Source organism: Chiloscyllium punctatum, chromosome 45 (assembly GCF_047496795.1).
Source record: "Chiloscyllium punctatum isolate Juve2018m chromosome 45, sChiPun1.3, whole genome shotgun sequence".
NCBI lineage: Eukaryota > Metazoa > Chordata > Chondrichthyes > Orectolobiformes > Hemiscylliidae > Chiloscyllium > Chiloscyllium punctatum.
In genome coordinates, this window is record NC_092783.1 from 24,107,874 (window position 1) to 24,131,061 (window position 23,188).

The following is a 23,188-nucleotide window of genomic DNA, read 5'->3' on the forward strand; positions in this document are numbered from 1 at the left end:
TGGAATTGACAAACTAGTCAGCACAATGCATTGTTTAGGAATGAATATGTGCGGTAAAATTGGACTTCTTGGGATGAAATAAAAGGAAACTGTTTATATCAAAGGAGAATTCTGGGCTCCATATTGGAGTTGTTGTGGTTCTGTTCGCCGAGCTGGGAATTTGTGTTGCAGATGTTTCGTCCCCTGTCTAGGTGACATCCTCAGTGCTTGGGAGCCTCCTGTGAAGCGCTTCTGTGATCTTTCCTCCGGCATTTGTAGTGGTTTGTCTCTGCCACTTCCGGTTGTCAGTTCCAGCTGTCCGCTGCAGTGGCCGGTGTATTGGGTCCAGGTCGATCCATATACACGAACACCAACTAGCCACGAAACGACACGACCAGCTATAGAACATAGAACATAGAACAATACAGCACAGAACAGGCCCTTCGGCCCACGATGTTGTGCCGCACTTCTATCCTAGATTAAGCACCCATCCATGTACCTATCCAAATGCCACTTAAAGGTCGCCAATGATTCTGACTCTACCACTCCCTCGGGCAGCGCATTCCATGCCCCCACCACTCTCTGGGTAAAGAACCCACCCCTGACATCTCCCCTATACCTTCCACCCTTCACCTTAAATTTATGTCCCCTTGTAACACTCTGTTGTACCCGGGGAAAAAGTTTCTGACTGTCTACTCTATCTATTCCTCTGATCATCTTATAAACCTCTATCAAGTCACCCCTCATCCTTCGCCGTTCCAACGAGAAAAGGCCGAGAACTCTCAACCTATCCTCGTACGACCTACTCTCCATTCCAGGCAACATCCTGGTAAATCTTCTCTGCACCCTCTCCAAAGCTTCCACATCTTTCCTAAAGTGAGGCGACCAGAACTGCACACAGTACTCCAAATGTGGCCTAACCAAAGTCCTGTACAGCTGCAACATCACCTCACGACTCTTGAATTCAATCCCTCTGCTAATGAACGATAATACTCCATAGGCCTTCTTACAAACTCTATCCACCTGAGTGGCAACCTTCAAAGATCTATGTACATAGACCCCAAGATCCCTCTGTTCCTCCACCTGACCAAGAACCCTACCATTAACCCTGTATTCCGCATTCTTATTTGTTCTTCCAAAATGGACAACCTCACACTTGGCAGGGTTGAACTCCATCTGCCACTCCTCAGCCCAGCTCTGCATCATATCTAAGTCCCTCTGCAGCCGACAACAGCCCTCCTCACTGTCCACAACTCCACCTATCTTTGTATCATCTGCAAATTTACTGACCCACCCTTCGACTCCCTCCTCTAAGTCATTAATAAAAATTACAAACCGCAGAGGACCCAGAACTGATCCCTGCGGAACTCCACTTGTAACTGGACTCCATGCTGAATATTTACCATCTACCACCACTCTCTGACTTCGACCGGTTAGCCAGTTTTCTATCCAATTGGCCAAATTTCCCTCTATCCCATGCCTCCTGACTTTCCGCATAAGCCTACCATGGGGAACCTTATCAAATGCCTTACTAAAATCCATGTACACTACATCCACTGCTCTACCCTCATCCACATGCTTGGTCACCTCCTCGAAGAATTCAATAAGACTTGTAAGGCAAGACCTACCCCTCACAAATCCGTGCTGGCTGTCCCTAATCAAGCAGTGTCTTTCCAGATACTCGTAAATCCTATCCCTCAGTACCCTTTCCATTACTTTGCCTACCACAGAAGTAAGACTAACTGGCCTGTAATTCCCGGGGTTATCCCTATTCCCTTTTTTTGAACAGGGGCACAACATTCGCTACTCTCCAGTCCCCTGGTACCACCCCAGTTGCCAGTGAAGACGAGAAGATCATTGCCAACGGTACTGCAATTTCCTCTCTTGCTTCCCACATAATCCTAGGATATATCCCGTCAGGCCCGGGGGACTTGTCTATCCTCAAGTTGTTCAAAATGTCCAACACATCTTCCTTCCTAACAGGTATCTCTTCTAGCTTATCAGTCCGTTTCACACTCTCCTCTTCAACAATACGGTCCCTCTCGTTCGTAAATACTGAAGAGAAGTACTTGTTCAAGACCTCTCCTATCTCTTCCGACTCAATACACAGTCTCCCACCACTGTCCTTGATCGGACCTACCCTCGTTCTCGTCATTCTCAGGTTTCTCACATACGCATAGAATGCCTTGGGGTTATCCTTGATCCTATCCGCCAAGGATTTTTCATGCCCTCTCTTAGCTCTCCTAATCCCTTTCTTCAGGTCCCTTCTGGCTATCCTGTATCCCTCCACTGCTCTGTCTGAACCTTGTTTCCTCAACCTTATGTAAGCCTCCTTCTTCCTCTTTACTAGACATTCAACCTCCCTCGTCAACCAAGGCTCCCTCACACGACCATTTCTTTCCTGCCTGATCGGTACATACATATCAAGGACACGTCGTATCTGCTCCTTGAAAAAGTCCCACATTTCCACCACATCCTTCCCTGACAGCCTATGCTCCCAACGTATGCTCCTCAAATCCTGTCTTACAGCATCGTAATTTCCCTTCCCCCAAGTAGTCACACACACAGATGACAAGCAACATGTGTTCGACTGGGACAACACCACTATTCTAGGACAAGCCAAACAGAGAACAGCCAGGGAACTCCTAGAGGCATGGCACTCATCCACAGGTTCTATCAATAAGCACATCGACCTGGACCCAATATACCGGCCACTGCAGCGGACAGCTCGAACTGACAACCGGAAGCGGCAGATTCAAACCACTATAAATGCCGGAGGAAACAACACAGAGGCACTTCACAGGAGGTTCCCAAGCACTGAGGATGTCCCCTAGACAGGGGACGAAACGTCTGCAACAGAAAAATTCCCAGCTCGGTGAACGGAATCACAACAACGAGCACCCGAGCTACAAACTTTCAATATTGGCGTTATTGGTTTGGCTTGATTCATTTCCACCCTCCTGTGAAGAGTAGGAAAGGAGCCTGGTTTTGTGGAATATGCTGACCTGATGAGGTTTGGATTGAGTGGTTAGTAAAGTAGGCTTACTTAGTTTCCTCAGATATCTGTTATCTTGAGATCTGTAAGGGTGATTTGAAAGGATCACAGCCTGTTTTCCTTCCTTAACACCTTGTGAACTGGCTTCAGGCAACATCAAATAACTTGCATTTATAATATGCCTTTAATGTAGAAACCAAGTCAGTGAAGTGGCAGCTATGTTCCAGTGATAATATTCCTATCTCTCTGAGACAAAAGGTTAAGGATTTAAAGTGAACTGTAGAGAGCACATAATGCAGGCAGACACATGCTAGTGCAGTACTGCAGGAGCACTGCACTGGCACATAGTTGTCATCTTTTTAGTAAGAAATCAAACAAAGGTACCCTGCAGGTGGAGCTAAAAGATCCCATGGTAATCCTATTTCCATATGTTATCAATTCTTTCTTTACGCAATGTGGGAATGTTATAAACTGCAGGCCGTTCTCTCCATTCTCACTTTCTGTGTTAGATTCAGAAGTATATATTGGTTTGGCTATTTGGGGTGATATCAGGAAATGGTTCTTCACACTCAAGGTAATAGCAACCACAATAAAGCAATTGAGTCTTAAGTCAATTAAACATATCAGAAGGCTTGATTAGATTTTTTTATTGGGCAAAGATATTAACGGTTATTGAACCTTGCTTGGCAAGTGAAGTTACAATACAGTTCAGCTGTAGTCTGTCTGAATGATGGAGCAAGTTCAGAGTCTGTAAATGATTGACTTCTAAATTCCTGTAATAAAGGCAGGTGAGTCCTGGTCATTTATTTCCTCCTCTGTGTACTTTAAGTATGCTGTGTTGTGAAAGCAACCATGATTACAGATCTCAGTGTTAGAAGTATGACAAATTATGATGTTTCTGGGGAGCATGTACAAAGTGAAACAACCTAATAACTGCAAATATCTGTGCGCACCCAGTGAAACTACTGCACTGACAACATCAGGTGTGCACAGATCCCTCCCTGCCCCCGTCCCCGCCCCCGCCCCTGCCCCCATCCATCCATCCACCCACTGTGCTACTGTCTGAAGTTTAAAAATCACACAAAACCAGGTTATACTCCAACAGGCTTAATTGGAGTGCTCCGAAAGCTAGTGCTTCCAATTAAACTTGTTGGACTATAACCTGGTGTTGTGTGATTTTTCACTTTTGTACATCCCAGTCCAACACCAGCATCTCCAAATTGTGACTACTGTCTGAAGTGCAACATGCTAGTAATTCAAGCAATGGATGTGGTAACTTGCGGGATCACCAACATTAATCACAATAGTTGAGTCCTCTGGCAGATCAGCCATGATCTTATGAAATGGTGGGGCAAGCTTGAGGGGTTGAATGGCCTACTCCTCCGATTTCTTATGATCCAGTTTGCAAACTGGAACATAAAGGGCTTATGTCTTTATTGGGCTTTGGTAGCTCTGACGATTGACTGAAGTAATTTTGGGTGGTATGTATCCTGGTGAATGTATTATGCTCCCTCTCCAAAGCTGCTTCATCCTGCCTCTAAGTGTGACAACCAGAACTGCCCACAATACTCCAAATGTGGCTTAACTGAAGGCTTACATAGCTACAATATGACTTGCCAATATTTATACTGCTTGTCCCATCCGGTGAAGGCAAGCATACTGTATGCTGCCGTTATCATCATATCCAATTGTGTTGTCATTTCAATGAAGCTGTGGACTTGGACCCCAAGATCCCTCCGTATATCAGTGCTCCTGTATACTTTCCTCTTGCATTTGACCTCCCAAAATGCATCACCTCAGTTGTCTGCATTAAACTCCCATCTGCCTTTTCTCTGTCCAACTTTCCAATTGATTTGTATCAGCTGTATCCTTTTGACAACCTTTCTCACCGTCCATTGCTCTACCAGTTTTTTCACATCATAGTCAGAATCATACTGCATGGAAACAGACCCTTCGGCTCAACTGGTCCACACCAACCATATTCCCAAACTAAACTAGTCCCACCTGCCTATGTTTGGCCTATATGTCCCCAATCCTTTCCCATTCATCGACTAGCCCAAATGTCTTTTAAGTGTAGTAACTGTCCCTGCATCCACCACTTCCTGTGGCAATTCATTCCATACAGAAACCACTCTGGAAACAAAAAACGTTGCCTCTCCAGTCCTTTTTCATCTCACCTGAAACTGATGCTCCCTAGTTTTGAATTCATCCACCTTAGGGAAAAGACTCTTACTATTCACCTTATACTTTTATAAACCTCTAATGTCACTCCTCAATTTCCTACACTCCAGTGATAAAGATCCCAGCCTATCCAGCCTATTTTTGTAACTTAACCTCTCCATTCCCTCTAACATCCTAGTAAATCTTTTGTCTGAACCTTCTCTAATAATATCCTTCCTATAGTAGGGCAACCAGAACTGCACATAATACTCTAGTAGAAGCCTTACCAATGTCTTGTACAACCTCAACATGAAGTCCCAACTCCTGTACTCAAAGGTCTGATCAAAAAAGACGAATGCTTTAGTAAAGTTCACGTAGACAACATTCACTGCTGTACCCTTTTATGTACCCTTTCATGTACCCTTCCTCTTAAAAACTCAATCAAGTTTGTGAGACCAGACTTCCCCTGCATGACGCCATGCTGATTTTCTGTAATGTGTACATTCTTTTCCAAATGTGTTTAAATCCTTACCTAATCATCTTCTCCAATAATTTCCCTGTCGCTGATATAAGCATCTGTGAAGAGAAAACAGAGTTAACATTTAGAGTTGGTGGCCATTCTTCAGAATTGATAACAGCTAGAAAAAGATGGTATTTATGTTAATGACAGGAGTGGGGATGGAAGAGTGAGTGGATAGGGAGCCCAGAGAGAGAAGGAAACAAAGAGACAGGATTGCGATAGTAAGCCAGATGGGTGAGAATGGGGCCAATGAGTTGGCTGTGCGGAAAGCAAACCTTGTGATAGGAACTGTGGTCTCGGTGGGTGGAGGGGGCAGTGGCTGGTAATAGGCATGGAAGGATGTGTTCAAACTCTAGAATTATTAAACTTGGTATTGAGTCTTGAAGACTGTACTGATCCCAAGTAGAAAATGAGTTCTTCCAGTTTGGGTTGAGTATCACAGGAGTGCTGCAGCAGACCTGAGAGACAAAATGTTGGTGTGGGAGCACAGTGACTTGAAGTGGCAGGCAACTGGAAGCTCAGGGTCATTTTTACAGTCAGAGTAAGTTTTCTCCAAAGCAGTCACCCCAGACTGCATTTCATCTGCCCAGCGTGGAGAAGACCACATTGAGAAATGAATGCAGTAGACAAAATTGAGTGAAGTGTATGTAAAACATTGCTTCAACTGCAAGAAATGCCTGGGGCCTTGGATAGTGAGGAGGGAGGAGGTAAGTGGGAAAGTTTAGCTCCCTACTTTGATACTCTATTCTGTTTGAAATATTGGTCAATGTTCCACTTGCCTGCCCTGTTACTCACTGAACTTGGATACAGGTGTTTTTTCTATAACGCAATGGTTGCATTCTTGTGAAACCCTGTGTAATAGAAAAATTATGCTTTAGAAACCGCACCTAAAGTGTGGGCAATATAATTGCGTTACGGCCAACACATTTTAAAAGTTTACATTTTAGAAACAATGTCCCCAATCCTGTCTGTTGTCCCATTTCCCCCCTCATTTGAAGCAAAACTCCGAGACAGTAAAGTTTTACCTCCTTTATCTTTATTCCGGGCCCTGGAGGGAGAGAGAACGATTGCCCATGTGCACAGAGACATGAGTTCTTGGTCTTCTCTTGAACAGCAGATTCTTAAGGAATTATATAATCACTTAACATGGAGCAGCCTGCAAATTAGGCAACATCTGTATTGGTTAGGTGACCATTACAATCATCGAGTGTCAGTAGAAGAGATTAAGCCATTTGGTGTTACACAGTGAATGTTCTTCACCTTAACTGGCTTCACATAAGGAATATTTTTCACCTTGTTTAACTGACTTTGCTTAATGAATGTTGCTTCATCTTGTATAAACGGCTTTACATAATGAAAGCTTTTTCACCTGTCCACCCACAACTCTTGCCTCCAGCACCTCATTGTTTACTGCACGTTCTTATCTGATCCAAGTCATGCCTTTGTTACGCAACCCAAAACTTAACTCTTGCCCTACCTGCTCATACCTTATACACTTGCTCACGTCAATCACGTTACGGTAGATTTGCATTAACGAAACATGTGTTCTAGTGGAATGACCTGTCCTAGCTTTTTTTGTGATTCAAGGATGAGGACTCCCAAACCCCTCAGTCACCTCGCTTTCTGGTAGTTTTCCTCTATTTAAATAATATTCAGCATTTTTGTTCTTCCTGTCAAAATGCATAACCTCCAATTTCCCCACATTGTATTCCAAGTTTTTGCCTACTTGCTTAACTGTCTATAATTCCTCTACTAATTACTTGTATAATCTTCACCACCTGCCTACCTTTTTTGGTCATCTGCAAACTTGGTTTTAGTAGATTTGCTTTCCTAATCCAAGTTATTAATATATATTGTAAATAATTGTGTCCCCAGCATTGATCCCTGTGACATATCACTAGTTACAAATTACATTCCTGAAAATGCCTGAAGGAAAGGAGTCCCTGCCAACTAGTTATAAAGAGTGAATACGTGGTCCCAGATATTTAGCTGTTTGGTATTTGCCGATCCACTACAAGAAGAGGCTCTGCATATACTTTGGTTACCACTGGCCTGGAATCTAGCTCCACACATTGGAGTGAAGTATTATACGCAGTGTGTCACTGTAACAGTTTCAACGTGAACCTTCAACTTGTTTACCTTTGCGACGGACCACCGGATTAACATCTTTCTACGATTGTTCTGGAGACTCCCAGGAGTTAGATATTAATCTCTTGATCAATGCTGAAGAAACTTTGAATAAAAGTTATTGGGGCATGAAAAGAACTTCACTGCTTTTATTTCCTTGGAATGCAAGTGGCTTCGTTACAAAGCTGTGGGTAAGCAAGTCTGACAGTTATGGAGATCCCTGGCTTATTAGCTTGTGTCTCCATCAAGGCTTGGTCACGTCTACAAGTCACAAAACAGATGTGCAGTGAAAGATTCTCAATTTGCCTGAATGAGTACAGCTCCAGCAACATCAGAAATTATACACTATCCAGGTCAAAATATCCACCTGACTGACCTTTGGGGCTCAGTGGCTTCACTGTATACTACCTACAAGATGCAATGTAGTGCTACCTGAAAGTTCCTGTTTCCAAGCCTTGACTTGGACTTGGATCACTGTCCCTCCTACATCTCTCTATAGAATCCTGAACTCCCCTTACTCAAAAGCACTGAAGGGGGCATCTTTGTTGCTTGGTCTGTAACAGTTAAGAGAGGAGAAAGTGAGGACTGCAGATGCTGGAGATCAGAGCTGAAAATGTGTTGCTGGAAAAGCGCAGCAGGTCAGGCAGCATCCAAGGATCTGGAGAATCGACGTTTCGGGCAGGAGCCCTTCTTCAGGATTCCTGAAGAAGGGCTGATGCCCGAAACGTCGATTCTCCTGTTCTTGGATGCTGCCTGACCTGCTGCGCTTTTCCAGCAACACATTTTCAACAGTTAAGAGAGGCCATTTTCACAGTATTCATGAAGGAATTGAAAGATTTGGTAGCAGCATTATGGTTACTTGGTTTGCTTTACAGCTGGGTGACATGCGTGACTTAGATCTGATATCAGTACTACAGCCACTGCTTTTAAATAAAACACATATCCCAAAGGGGGAGAAAGGTAGTCACTGGTGTCACTGAGATTAAAGAGCTCAATGTGTAAATATATCAGTCAAGTGCTCATAGAAGGTAACAGAAACAAATTGAAGTTAGGAAGAGAACGGTTCTGAAGAAGGGTCTCTGGACCTGAAATGTCAAATCTGTTTTGCTCTCCACGAATGCTGTGACAATGGCTGAGTTTTTCCAGTAATTTCAGTTTTCAGATTTTCAGCACTCGTGATTTTTTTTGTAAAAACTCCTAGACGGTCAAACAGACTCACAGATGTACAGCATGTAAACAGACCCTTCGGTCCAACTCATCCATGCTGACCAGATATCCTAAATTAATCTAGTCCCATTTGTCAGCACTTGGCCTGTACCCCTTTTAAACATTTCTTATTCATATACCCATTCAGATACCTTTTTAAATGTTGTAATTGAACCAACCTCCATTACTTCCTCTGGTAGTTCATACACGCACCACCCTCTGTGTGAAAAAATTTCCCCTTGAGTCCTTTTTAAATCTTTTCCCCCTCACTTTAAACCTAGGCCCTCTAGTTCTGGACTCCCCCACCCCAGGGAAAGACCTTGTCAATTTACCCTATCCATGGCCCTCATGATTTTATAAACTTCTATAAGATCGCCCTTCAGCCTCTGACGCTCCAGGGAAAACAGCCCCAACCTATTCAGCCTCTCCCTATAGCTCAAACCCTCCAACCTTGGAAACATCCTTGTAAATATTTTCTGAACTCTTTGAAGTTTCACAACATCCTCCCAATAGGAGGGAGACCAGAAATGCACAAGTGGCCTAACCAATGTCTGTACAGCTGCAACATGATGTCCCAACTCCTATACTCCGTGCAGTGACCAATAATGGCAAGCCTACAAAACACGACCTTCACTATCTTATCTACCTGTGACTCTACTTTCAAGGAGCTATGAACCTGCACTCCAAGGTCTCTTTGTTCAGCAACACTCCCTAGGTCCTTACCATTCAGTGTATAAGTCCTGCCCTGATTTGTTTTTCCAAAATGCAGCACTTCTGTAAAGTGAAATTCCAAAGTTGCTAGTTGGAACAACCTCTGAAACTTGTTCACTACTTTATTATTCCTGAACTGAGGTCATCGGTTAAATATGTCCCTTGAGTTCCTCTCTAATCATCGTGGAAAAAACTAGCAGCCAGAGTCTATAAACAGAACAGCTTAGAGAACTGGCTCAGTGGGCGATGAGTTGTCTCTGAGAATAAGTTGTCTTTATGTAGCATTTTTCACAATCTCAGGGTGGCATAAGAGATTCATCCCTCCCATTGACACAACCAGATCATACCTTCTATCTGTCTCCATCTATCACCACCTCACAGCCTGCCTCCTTTATCTGCAACTCCCCTTAGACCCCACCCCCTGTCTTGAAGAAGGGTTACATCTGAAACATTGACTTCACCACCTCCGTGATGCTGCCTGGCTTGCTGTGTTATTCCAGCCTCCTGCCTGTCTACGAGAGATTTGCAGCCAGTTAATTACTTTTCATAGTACAACAGGTCAGCATTTGCTTAACACGATTCAACAAGCGTCGGTGTGGTATTTTGTAATGGTAGATATGAGCTACCTTTAGCTAGGCCACTGAAAGCCCCCATCTGAAAGGGTAATTAGGCCTCAGTTTAATGTCTCTTTCAACAATGCAGCACAATCTCAGTACCACACAGATTATGATTATGAACTCAACTCCCTGGTCTGGAACTTGAACCCATGATCTTTTCACTAAGGTGACAGACAGGTTTTCCACTGAACCCAAGCCAACAGTCCGAAAGGGATCGAGAGTTTCTCAGTTGCTGCTCTTAGGCGAGGCCTGTCATGGATCTGCTCATTCTAATGGTTTGCTTTGAACCCCACTCAGCGCTAACTATACAAACCTCAGGAACAGCTTTGAACCCCGAGCCAATACTGCAAGGGGGGGTGGGGGGAGGCATACCAAACAGCACCTGACACCAGAGAGCATTGAGCACTTAAAGGCACATGAACTGGATGGAACAGGGCAATATTCTGAATGCTGATTGTTGATATTTAACTTGTACCACAGTGAGCACTCTGACCTTGAATGACATGACTGTGTCACCAGAGGGTTTGTATTTCTCATGAGATGTATGTATGACAAAGCCAGTAATTATTTACCATTTGAAGGGCTGATGGTAAACAATGACTGCAGATGCTGGAAACCAGATTCTGGATTAGTGGTGCTGGAAGAGCACAGCAGTTCAGGCAGCATCGTCAATGTGATGAAATTTCATAATGGATTTATATATGGCTGAGTGTATTTATGGGCAAGCCAGACCAAGTAAGAATGGCAGGTTTCCTTCTTTCAATAGTTGTGATCATTATTCCAAGCTTATTAAATGAATTTAAATTTTGTCAACTGCAGTGCCTTAGCCTTCGCCTGAGCCTGTAGATTACTAATCTAGTGGTGTTACTAATATGTCAGTACCTCCCTGTTTTGAGTTAGGTGTAGCCAGATCAGGGTAAGAATGGCAGATTTCTTTCACTAAAGGACACTTGTGAGCCTGATTGAGTATTAATGGCAGTCTAACAGCTTCCTGCTCACTTTTCCTGATCGTAGCTTTCTATTGTGATTTGTTTAACTTGGTTTAAATTCCCCGAATGCTGTGATAGACTTGAACTTGTATCACTGAAGTGTTAATCCAGGTATCTGGATTACTGGCATGGTAAGAACAGTATTCTGCTGCCAGACTTGCTTTAATCCTTCACTGTTCCTTATGATTATCCACTAAGATGCAGAGGGAAATTGAGCCAACAAGTTTCACGGTTCATATAATTAAAATGATTCACCACTTGGGCCGTTGAGATTCTACCTCTTATCAGAAATCTCTCAGACGATCTTATCTTCCTCATTAAGAACATGGTGGGAATTCTTGGACAGAGGCTTAGCTGGATCCACATGTTTTACTAGCAGAGAGGCAACACACCAAAATTACACAGCGGCAGAGAGGTTGCCGTACTGAACGTTCCTTCTCTGGTAGTTTGCTAATTCCTGTGGGGCATTTCTTGTGTTCGTGAAGTGAGTGCTCCCAGGATGATTTGTGGACAGACTTCTGTCTGCCATTCACTAATAGCTGTCAGTGTCTCTGGTTCTGTTTATAAATAACTGACTATTGTCGGAATCAAGCTGTGCGCAAGGTTTATTGTTGATATGCCAAGAAGGATGTGAGTACTGACTTGTATCTGCAGACTGTCCAATCCTAGAGTCATCGAGACTTGAAAGGTTGGCTTACTCTCTCTCCATGGATGCTGTCTGGCCTGCTGTGATTTTCAGTACAGATGCCACCATCTGCAGTAATTTGTTCCTATATATTTCTCGATGTGTACTTTGTGCCAGACTGAGTGCACAAGGTTTTAATAAAAGTTTGGCTGTGGAGCACAATGGTGGCTCACAGGCTGTTTTATGAGAACAGAAGGAATGGGCTGAGCTGGCAGGCTAGATTGGCAACCAGTTCTCCTGGTGTGCTCTCATTTAGAGTGCATGTTTATACACTTTAACCTGGGGTGATCTAACTGAGGAGATTAACATTAAGACTTGATGAGGTAACTAGAGGGAAACAGTTCCTTCTATTCTGAAACTCAGCAGGATGCAATGTTATAATTTGAGATGGGCCCCTCAGAGTTTTTATACAAATACTTAAGATATGTCACACAGAAACCGGTCATTCAATCCAATAAGCCTGTGCTAGTGCTTATGAGAAGCATTTTGTCCCTGTGCAGTGCTTGTTTAGTTTTATCTTCCTGCCATGTTATTGTCTGAACCAAGTGTTTTCATCACTTCAGAATTCCTAATATTTGTGGCAGCACTTCATTTGAGGTTTTTTCTACCTGAGTGAGATATGTTTTTGATACAAGGTGGGTGGATGCAATCTTTTTGTTTTAGTAGAATATGATGTGAAGAGAGATGTTTTTTGTATAATCTAGATGAACAAAGTAACCAATTAAAGAGGAGAAAGTCAGACGTGCAGCAGATTGGAGGAGCTGATTTCCTCGTGGTGACTGAAGGTTATGATGTAGGCACAAACTCAGTGCTGTTGTATAAACCCGTTCTGCAACATTTTCAAAACGTTCTTTTAAACAGTTTTGTTTGTTCAGACTTCCAGCTGCTGTACATGAAGCGTTCCGGATTTGCAGTGTACAATGGTTATAACTTGTGGGGTTTCTGAGGAAGAATGGCAGCAGAGTTTAATGGTTCAGTCTCAAACTGGTAAAGTTGTTGAAATACCTTTGTCAGGCCTTCGACGTTTGTCGCCTTTTCTAGGTTCAAGGTAATTACTAATCCACATTTACTCGGGAGCAGATTTGGTTCAGAGAATCTTGGGAGGTGCCTGAACTACAGCGTAAACACCAGCACAGACTGAGTGGTCTGTTTTAGTGCTGTATATCCAAGTGCTCCTGTAAACGATGACATTCTCAAGTCCTCATCAAGAATAGCAGTGCTGAATTTTGCAGCCCCAATAAAAGGCTGTTCTGCCCACTGTGTATCTGTGAGAGAAAAAAACCCTGCCGATGCTGGAATCCAAAATAGACAGGCAGGAGGCAGGAAGTACACAGCAAGCTAGGCAGCATCAGGAGGTGGAGAGGTCAATGTTTTGGGTGTAACCCTTCAGGACTGGGGGTGGTAGCTGCAGATGAAGGGGGTGCGGGGCAGGGTGGTGAAGTGGAGTTGGGTGAAGGCAGGTAGAGGATACGACCTGGTTGGTTAATGGGAGGAATGAATCCGGTTGATTGCAGGGAGGGGCTAGGAAGGGAGTCGGGGGATGGGAACAGAGGTTATTTAAAATTGGAGAACTCAATGTTGAGTCCTCTGGGCTATCGGAAAGAACAATTGACTAAGACCTGTTCCATTGTCCTTTCCCTGTTATTTTACCTGATGGGTCTGTGCTGGGATCTTTTAAAAAGCAAACAATTACACCTATTCCCTTGAACTTTTCCCAAACATTGTTGTCTGTTCTGTGTTTTTGTTCACTGCCCTTTTTATGTCTATGCATCATCTGCTCTCACTGTCCAGCGGAGTGCTGCTGAACAAAGAGACCTTGGAGTGCAGGTTCATAATTCCTTGAAAATGGAGTCGCAGGTAGATAGGATAGTGAAGAAGATGTTTTGTATGCTAGTCTTTTATTGGTCAATGTATTGAGTACTGGAGTTGGGAGGACATTGGTTGGGACACTTTTGGAATACTGTGTGTAATTCTCATCTCCATGCTTAGGATGGATGTCGTGAAACTTGAAAGGGTTCAGAAAAGATTTACAAAGATATTGCCAGGGTTGGGGAGTTTGAGATACAGGTTGAGGCTGAATAGACTGGGGCTGTTTTCCCTGGAGCGTCGGAGGCTGAGGGGTGACCATACAGAGGTTTATAAAATCATGAGGGGCATGGATAGGGTAAATAGACAAAGTTTTTTTTTCCTGGGGTGGGGGAGTCCAGAACTAGGGGACATCAGTTCAAGGTGAGGGAAAAGATAGAAAAAGGGACTTCAGGGGTAATTTTTTCACACACAGGGTGGCCCGTGTATGGAATGAGTTGCCAGAGGAAGTGGTGGAGGCTGTTACAAATTCAACATTAAAGGCATCGAGATGGGTATATGAATAGGAAAGATTTAGAGGGATATGGGCCAAACGGGACTAGATTTATTTTAGAGTATCTGGTTGGCTTGGATAAGTTGGAGCGAAGAGTCGGTTTCTGAGCTGTATACTTCTGATTCTATGTTTCTGTGTTGATCTTCCAAGTCCTAATGAGCCTCTGCAGAATAATTCTCTAACTCCTGATTTATCCTGATTGATCTCTTCAGCCTTCTCATGAGTTTAGCTACCTTATCTCCCTCCTCCTTTATTCTAATAAGAAAAGGTTCCGTTTCTCCAAGCCCCTGTAACAAAAGCACTTCTGTTTTCTCCATGGCCTTTACATCCTGAAAGTAAGGAGTTCAAAACAAGTCACAGTATAGTCACTGAGGCTGAATCAGTAATTGTGTAGCTCACTATTACATCTTTGTATCACCATTAAATCAAAACTAAAACCCCTTTTTTTTTCAAAGTTCCATTAACTTGGGGTGGCTCAGTGGTTAGCACTGTTATCTCACAGCGCCAGAGACCCGGGTTCAATTCCCGCCTCAGGCAACTGTCTGTGTGGAGTTTGCACATTCTCCCTGTGTCTGTGTGGGTTTCCTCCGGGTGCTCCAGTTTCCTCCCACAGTCCAATGATGTGCAGGTCAGGTGAATTGGCCGTAGTGTTAGGTAGATTAATCAGGAGTAAATGTAGGGGGGGTGAGTTGCTCTTTGGAGGGTCGGTGTGGAATTGTTGGGCCGAAGGGCCTGTTTCCACGCTGTAGGGAATCTAATCTAATCTAATCAATTTAGAAGCCAACTAGTGGATATTTTTGTTTTGACTGAGCATCGGCCCTATGCTGGAAGATAAAGGCACTTGCTATTTTCAGAGCTGAATTTGGTTTCTAATCTCCAACTTTGACTTGATGTGCATCTTTGTGCTTTATGGTATAGTCTGATTTAGTGAATCCTTTGGGATAGCTGCAGCCTGTGTGAAAAAAGGATCTGATTCCATTTGTTTTGGTTAGTTTTGGGCCTGTGGGTTTAGTGATAGAGCCACGTGCTGATATTTCCTGGATGGCTTGCTGAGCCAAGACCACTGTGGGGCAAGGTTATTTCAACTGGGGTCAAAAACTATGGCGCTGGAAAAGCACAGCAGGTCGGGCAGCATCCAAGGAGCAGGAGAATCAACTTTCCAGGGCATAAGCTCTTCATCAGGAATGGGCATTTGCAAGCTTATTGCAATGTTTCAACAAGTTACTCAGGACAGTTCGGAGATCACTGGAAAGTCCAAAAGGTAATTGATTTTGGACTGGAGGTCAATGATGCAAATGGAAAGTAGACTCCATAACAGAAGTGCTGATTTTTAAGTGAATTGTAAGGAAGGTAAGGGAGATAAATGAATTCTGTGTAGATGATAGCAAATCTCAAGAGCAGTTCTATATTTGTGTGGTAAGTACTCAGGCCAACCTCTAGAAGTTAGTAGGCAGCTAACTGTGCAGTTTAAGCTAGAAGTTTCAGGCTCCAGGACTGGCTGGTGATTGAAGAGGACAGGAGGATGCACTGAGGCAGTTCATGGTGGAGGAGTTGATGGCGGGCAGTTTTAAGGCTGAATCAATGGAAATGAAGAATAGTGATCTCTTGTGAATTGTAATAATCCTTGGTAACCCAGAGTGTCATTAATATCGAGGGAGAGTAATTGAGAAATCCATGTGGTTGATCCTGATCACATGCTATAAGGTGTTCAGTCACAGAGTCTGTTATCCATTTGAGCTGCATGTTAGTTCTGGGTGTTGCAATTTAAGTTCTTCACATGCTTTAGCTTGGATTACTGTTTTAACTTGTTGAAAACTGCAATGTTTTGGCTTTATTGTGTTAGAAAGTCTTTCGAATTTCACTTTAAAAATAAAAGGTTATTAGCCCCTAATAGGACCATAACAGTGCAGTGATGGTGTTATGGACAAGGCCAGACCACTCAAAACGTTCTTAAGCAGGCAGCCCAGACCGTAACTTTGCAATTTGTTTTTGCTAAGTGTTTGGTGAAAATTACCCGGAGTAAGGTAGCTTGGTTGACTACTAGATTTTGAAACAGACAAAAATGTGTTCACAAATTGCACAGTGAAACACAAAAAACAGAATAAAGAGCCCCTGCAGAACTCCGTCTATCCAAACTAGACTGTTTTGAATATACACAATGGTCCCAATAAGCAAACCTCCTTAAAAGCCAGTACAGTTGGAACACATGCTTACATGTTGAAGTTAGAGGGGCCTAGAGAGAGAGAGCGAGAGCACTTCCACACAGCTCATTGTTGAAGTCCCAACCAGTTCGAGACTGAACGAAACTGCTCAGCTCAGCTCAAACACTCTCCTTTCATTGTACAGGTGACTTCTAAAACCTGACCACTTTGGCCTGAAATCTCATCTGTTTACATATAAACAAAAAGGCCTCTCAATACCCTTTAATCTCTGTACCAAACCAGGCAGTTCTGAGCCCGGCCTGGTTTATTACCCCTCTGAAATAAAATCAGGGACAGAGTCTCCTTGAGCCAAGGAACAGCTTTTAGGGGAAAAAAAGGGGCTAGCTTTGTGACAATGGTTACTAGGCAAACACAGTTAAGTGGGTGAAGTAATAGAACATAGAACAGTACAGCACAGTACAGGCTTTTCAACCTAACCTACACACCCCTGAATTTACTGCTGCCCATGTGTTTGTCCAGCAGTCACATAAATGTCCCTAATGTCTCTGATTCTACCCCCATTGCTGGCACTGCATTCCACGCAGCCACCACTCACTGCGTAAAGAACCTACCTCTGACATCTCCCCTATTCCTGTAATGGAGAAAGCCGATCTGGTTATGTCACCAACCACCCTGCAAACAACAATGGCTGCCTTCAACGGTGGCTTTGGGTAAAAGTGGAATTTTGGCCAGAGCCCTGGGAGATCTCTTTCCAAACACAACATGTAGCTCCTGAACAACCTCATGGTCCACTGGATCGTGAGGTCAGCACCTTCATCTAACATCTCATTAAGGGGCCCCACCCACTCCTGCCTTCCCACTCCCGCCTTCCCCCCCCCCCCCCCGCCGCAGTCACCTCACTGACACACCCTGGAGGTGTATCAGGACAGTGAGCTGATGTCATGGAGTTAAACCAAAAGGTACAATGTACTCTGTACAATGTATCATGTCCTATGCAATATGATGTCACTTTTATTCTTTATCTCATTTATAGAGTGACTTCGTGCTCCCTAAGCTTTGTATTGATTATTTTTATCCAATTAAGACAATCCAGGCATTAAATATTGGCTTCATATATAAACCAATACAGGGATTGTCATGCTGTTAAAATATAGACTAATATCAATGAATTTCTACACTCAGTCTATGATGAGGATTAAAAGAATGCTTAATAATTTGAATTGCTTTAACAAAAGTAAACCATTCAACTCAAGTGTATGCCTTTATTAGAGAAAAGGTTGACTTTTGTCGGCTGTATCCTGATTGAAGGATGGTGCCTAGTTAGGACAACAAGTTTGAATCGTGAGTCTCTGTGTGACTGAACAGCTCATTCTTGCCTTGCAGAGTTTTGGGCACATGAAATAACATATTGTGAGGCAGTGGGACCTGGAGTGCAGAAATTTCTTCCTTTTCTCACTGTGTAACTGAGCTATCTCATTGTTAACACAAAGCTGGGTGGCAGGGTGAAATGTGAGGAGGATGTTAGGAGAATACAGGGTGACTTGGACAAGCTACGACTGATGCATGGCAAATGCAGTTTAATATGGATAAATGTGTGGTTATCCACTTTACAGGAAGGCAGGTTGCTATTTAATTGGAGTCAGGTCAGGTAAAGGGGAAGTATAATGAGATCTGTGAGTTCTTATGCATCAGTCAATGGCAGCAAGCATGCAGGTCCAGCAGGCAGTGAAGAAAGCTAATGGCATGCTGGCCTTCATAACAAGAGAAATTGAGTATAGGAGCAAAGAGGTTCTTCTGCAGCTGTACAGAGCCCTGGTGAGACCACACCTGGAGGATTGCGTGCAGTTTTGGCCTCCAAGTTTGAGGAAGGACATTCTGGCTATTGAGGGAGTGCAGCGTAGGTTCACGAGGTCAATTCCCGGAATAGCGGGACTATCATATATGTTTAAAGATTGGAGCAACTGGGCTTGTTATACCCTTGAGTTTAGAAGGATGAGAGGGGATCTGATTGAGACATATAAGGTTATTAAAGGATTGGTCACTCTGGAGGCAGGAAGCATGTTTCCGCTGATGGGTAAGTCCAGAACCAGAGGACACAGTTAAAAAATAAGGGGTAGGCCATTTAGAACAGAGTTGAGGAGAAAGTTCTTCATCCAGAGAGTGGTGGGTGTGTGGAATGCTCTGCCCCAGAAGGCTGTGGAGGCCAAGTCTCTGGATACTTTCAAAAAAGGGATGGATAGAGCTTTGAAAGATAGTGAAATCAAACGTTATAGGGATGAGGCAGGAACAGGATACTGATTGTGGATGATCAGCCATGATCATAATGAATGGTGGTGCTGGCTCAAAGGGCCTACTCCTGTACCTATTGTCAATTGTCTATTAAAGTGTTAATTTGTCAGTATTTGGAATCATCTTGTGTGCTGCTCCCCGTCATTTAATGTTAGTTCTGCTAAGCTCCTAGGAGAGCTTCTGATTGTATCTATAGTGCTTTCATTGATCTGTTCTGGAGCTCTAACCGTTTTGAGAGTTCAGCAAACAGGATCTGACTGGATCAGAACGACTCCTCCGGCTGCCAAAGCAGCAAGGACGAGGGAACTTTAGCTGTATCTCGGTTGGTATCGTCCCTTTTGGTTGAGACCACACCTTTTGGGGCAGTTGTTTCTCACATCTCCCTACTTGTGAACACAGCTGAGGAATGAACTGACAACATTCCTTTTGTGTTTGCAGCTCAGTTATATGGGTTTTCCACAATGGCTAACCTTTCCTTTTTGTGTCACCTGTGAGATGTTAGTCTGTCTGGGGCAATTCGCGTTTTTGGTTTCCAACGATGAGAATTGTCTGATGATGGCAGAACTCCAGCATTTTAACTGTGAAGTTCTGCCCTTAGAGATGATTTTCCAGCCTGTCTTGTAGGTCTGCTCAATCTTGTTCTGCTGTGCCCTAATAATTCCACCCATTGAAGGGGTCTCCAGAGTACAGTCACAAAAACAAAAAAAATATCAAACCACGTTATCTTCAGCCATCCAGTCCCTCCGTTTAAACCAAATTTTCTTTAATTGCTTAATTCATATGTATTTTCACTGCAAAGATCCTCAGTGTAATCAGCACGGTGGGCTGACATCTGGTGAGCATTCGCAGATTAGAGGAGAGAGTTGGGATGCACTGTCATCCAGTCTCCCACCCTGAAGGAGTTCGCGTTATTTAGTTGTCAGAGCCCCCATTTCTGTAATCCCCATCGGTAACTTCACGGTGTTTGTGTGTGTCTCTTTCACCTTTAAAATGCTTTTGAAAGACTTCCTCTTTGACCAAATGTTGAGTCACTTGTCGAATTATTCTCCTACATTGTGCCTTGGAATGATTTCCTTGAGAATGTGGTTCTGTCCTCCCTCTGGTAAACGGTTTGTGTTACGGGTAGGGAGCAGCATTGTGCTGTATCAGTTATTTCCTGTCTGTGTGGTGTTCTCAGTGGCGAGAATGCCATGTCAGTGTAGATTGCAGTTATTACCCTGTTTAGGCAAGTTGCAGTGTAGAGCTGGAATTCTGTTGGGCCGGTGTGAAACCGTTGTTAATAGATCGAATCTGCCCTCCACAAACCAAGGCAGTATGTGATGTCCTTGGCTAACCGCCCAGGCAGTCTAATAATCAATAAGAATGTAAATTAGAAAGTGAACCAGTAGCTTCCTGGTCCTGTTAATGATTGTTCATATTTATGGAAAGGGTGAAATGAAGGGTCACAAGCAATACTAGAAACGAGATGTTCTAGTAACGCAAAACTGCTGTGAATTAGAACAATCCGAGCACAGACGTTTATGGAGCAAATCCAAGGCCATCAAAGTTTGACAGGTTTTGAGAGTGTAAGTATTTCTGGAGAGTTGGTAAACCATTAAACAAGGAAACTATCACTCAAAGAATGAAAAGGGAAGTGAAAGACTGGACTGTTTCCCCTCTTGGCTGTTCTTGCTGCGCAGTTGCTTCACAGGGAATTGGCTACATATTTAACAGGAGGAATTGAGAACGATTGTGGGAGAGAGCTGGGGAGGATGATAAGAATAGAAAGATGCAATTGAGGAACCAAGAACATCAGCTCACCTTCCACTGAGGCAGACCTTTTTCTGTCGGTGAGAGTTGATGTCCTTGGCCACTGTCTTTGTGGCGTGCTTGGCCAACTCACCGGGCGGCAGCAACAGGCACACAGCTGTCTGCATCTCCGGTAACTGATAGTGGTGTACTTGTTGTAATGGGTCAGGCAAGAAGCCTCCCCTGCAACAGGGTCAATCGTACCTTTGACAAACCAGTCCATGATGCCTGTGGCCTTGAAGATACCAGTCCAGTGTGAACCTGCTTCATCAGATGGGCGGCACAGTGGTTAGCATTGCTGCCTCACAGCGCCAGAGACCCAGGTTCAATTCCCACCTCAGGGGACTGACTGTGTGGAGTTTGCATGTTTTCCCTGTGTCTGCGTGGGTTTCCTCCCACAGTCCAAAGATGTGCAAGTTAGGTGAATTAGCTGTGCTAAATTGCCCGTAGTGTTAGGTAAGGGGTAAATGTAGGGTTATGGGTAGGTTGCGCTTCGGCGGGTCAGTGTGAACTTGTTGGGCTGAAGGGCCTGTTTCCACACTGTAATGTAATGTAATCTAATCTAAACTTTCTTTCCTGGGCTTTCTCTTCTTGCTGCCCCTCACTAGTGCCTTCTAGATGATTTTCTTTGTGTTTGCATTGAACAGTTGCAATGTTTTCTTCTCGTCAGCCTTAATGACGATCAGTTTCAGAAACATTGGGTGAATCGTTGACACATACTTGACCTCTGACCATTGGATAAGCTCCCTGTCAATTCAAAACTGCTGGCCCACGCACGCACTGTCTGGTTTTGTTCAAATGTGTGGGATCTGTTGAATGGAAAGAGTCTGAAGCTTGCTTAAAACTCAGGATGTAGAAGGGGTCCTCCACCAGTTGGGGCATTGTAACTGGAGGAGAGCTCACATGGTCAGTACTATAGCACACAACTCGGTGACTGAGGGAGGGCCACCTTGGGACTGGGACTATTAGAGATGCTGAGGATGGATGCAGATGAAGCTTGTGTAACCTGAGTAAACCAATCTGTCAGAGCTCTCTAATAAAGGGTAATATCAGAGCAAAGCTGGGTTGAGCTGGCACACACTCTGCCTTGCCTGTTGCTCTCATGGTACTGATAACTGAGCTTGCCATTTTTAGACAATCCAACCTGAATGAAAGCCTGGCAAAGTATTTGGCAACTTTTGTGACCTCAGAATATCTCCTAGCGCTTTACAGCCAATGCAATCATTTTGGAAAAGTAGTCCCTGTTGTAATGTAGGAAAAGCAGCAGCCAATCTGTGCAGAGGAAGTTCCCACAAATGGTGCCATGCTAATGATCAGATGGAGTCTGCATGGTACATATTGGCCAGGGTGTTAGCAAAAGCTCCCTTCTCTTACAGTAGTGCTTTGGGAGCTTTTATGTCCATGTGACCAGACCTTTACGCTGAAAGGTAAAGTTGCCATAGTCCCAAGGGGCTGTTCTTTCATTAGAGAGGGGTGACTGGTGGTAGTTTTTCAGAGAGTCACCATGCCTCAGGCACCGAGGGCTGAGGTTAAAAAGGTGGACCAAAACAGTAACCTCAGTCAGTGTGGGAATTGAACCTGTGCTATTGGTGTCATTCTGCCTTGTAAACCAACCAGCCAGCCTGCTGGAGTAAGTAACTCCTAACCCCTGCCCCCACCCCTTCCCCTCGCCAGTGTAGGTTTACTCTCCCATCCAAAAGATAGCCCCTGATGACAGTGCAGCACTCCCTCAGTATAGCATTGGAATGTCAGTCTAGATTTTTACACTCTGGTCTCTAAAGTGGATCTTGGACAACAACCTTTGACCTCAGAAGCGAATATACCACCACTGTCACATTTTGATCAGAAGCCATTGTGATTAACGTTCAGAGATGTCCCTCCAACTTTGGGGAAAAGTTGGAGTTGTGGGTATTGGAGGTTGAGTCAGGTATGCTGAGAGCCCAGCACTGGTGTTCATTGCTGCAGGAATCTGGTGTCATTGTGTGTCAAAGTCAAATATTCCTTGTAGTCTGCATCATTGACATTGGATATTTTGCTCCTGTGCAGGTAGTCATGGCGATGACTGGACAGACCACCTCGTACTCCAGCATGAGCAATCACACAAAGGAGCGGGTCACCATTACAAAGGTCACCCTTGAAAACTTCTACAGTAACTTGATTGCACAGCACGAAGAGAGAGAAATGAGGTAAGCAGTGGGTGGGGGGGTATGTGATGGTGGTGGTGGCAGTATACTTCCTCCCCACCTATCTGGCAACTGGTGTTCTCAGCCTGAATCGGACACTAACTCCTGCTTTCGCCTTCTATTCCACGCATCAATAAAAAAAGTCTTGTCCTTGGTGTGGTGTCAGGCACCGAGAGTGCAAAGTAAATAGGAACCGTCGTGGGCCATTTGGCTGTTTGAGTCTGTTCTGCCAGTCAGTCTGATCATGGCTGAGTATACAACTCCATAACCTGTTCCTGCTTTCTCCCCATACCCCTTGACTCCATTATCCCTAAGAACTATATCTAACTCCTCCTTGAAAACATTTTGTGTTTTGGCCTCCCCCACTTTCTGCAATAGTGAATTCCACAGGCTCATCACTCTCAGGGTGAAGAAATGC

General features: G+C 44.0%; 1 protein-coding gene across 5 annotated transcripts in view; it reads left to right on the top strand.

The window, feature by feature from the left end:
* LOC140467232 (serine/threonine-protein kinase 38) overlaps positions 1-23,188 on the top strand; it is an 84,747-nt gene that overhangs the window by 31,734 nt on the left and 29,825 nt on the right. For 4 of the 5 annotated variants that reach the window (XM_072563460.1, XM_072563464.1, XM_072563463.1 and 1 more), the window contains exon 2: positions 22,634-22,773. In XM_072563460.1, the coding sequence (XP_072419561.1) occupies positions 22,640-22,773 (134 nt within the window). In that variant the 5' untranslated portion in view covers positions 22,634-22,639. Of the gene's footprint in view, positions 1-12,860; positions 13,038-22,633; positions 22,774-23,188 lie in introns of those variants that run through there. The other variant, XM_072563462.1, reaches the window with a different exon arrangement.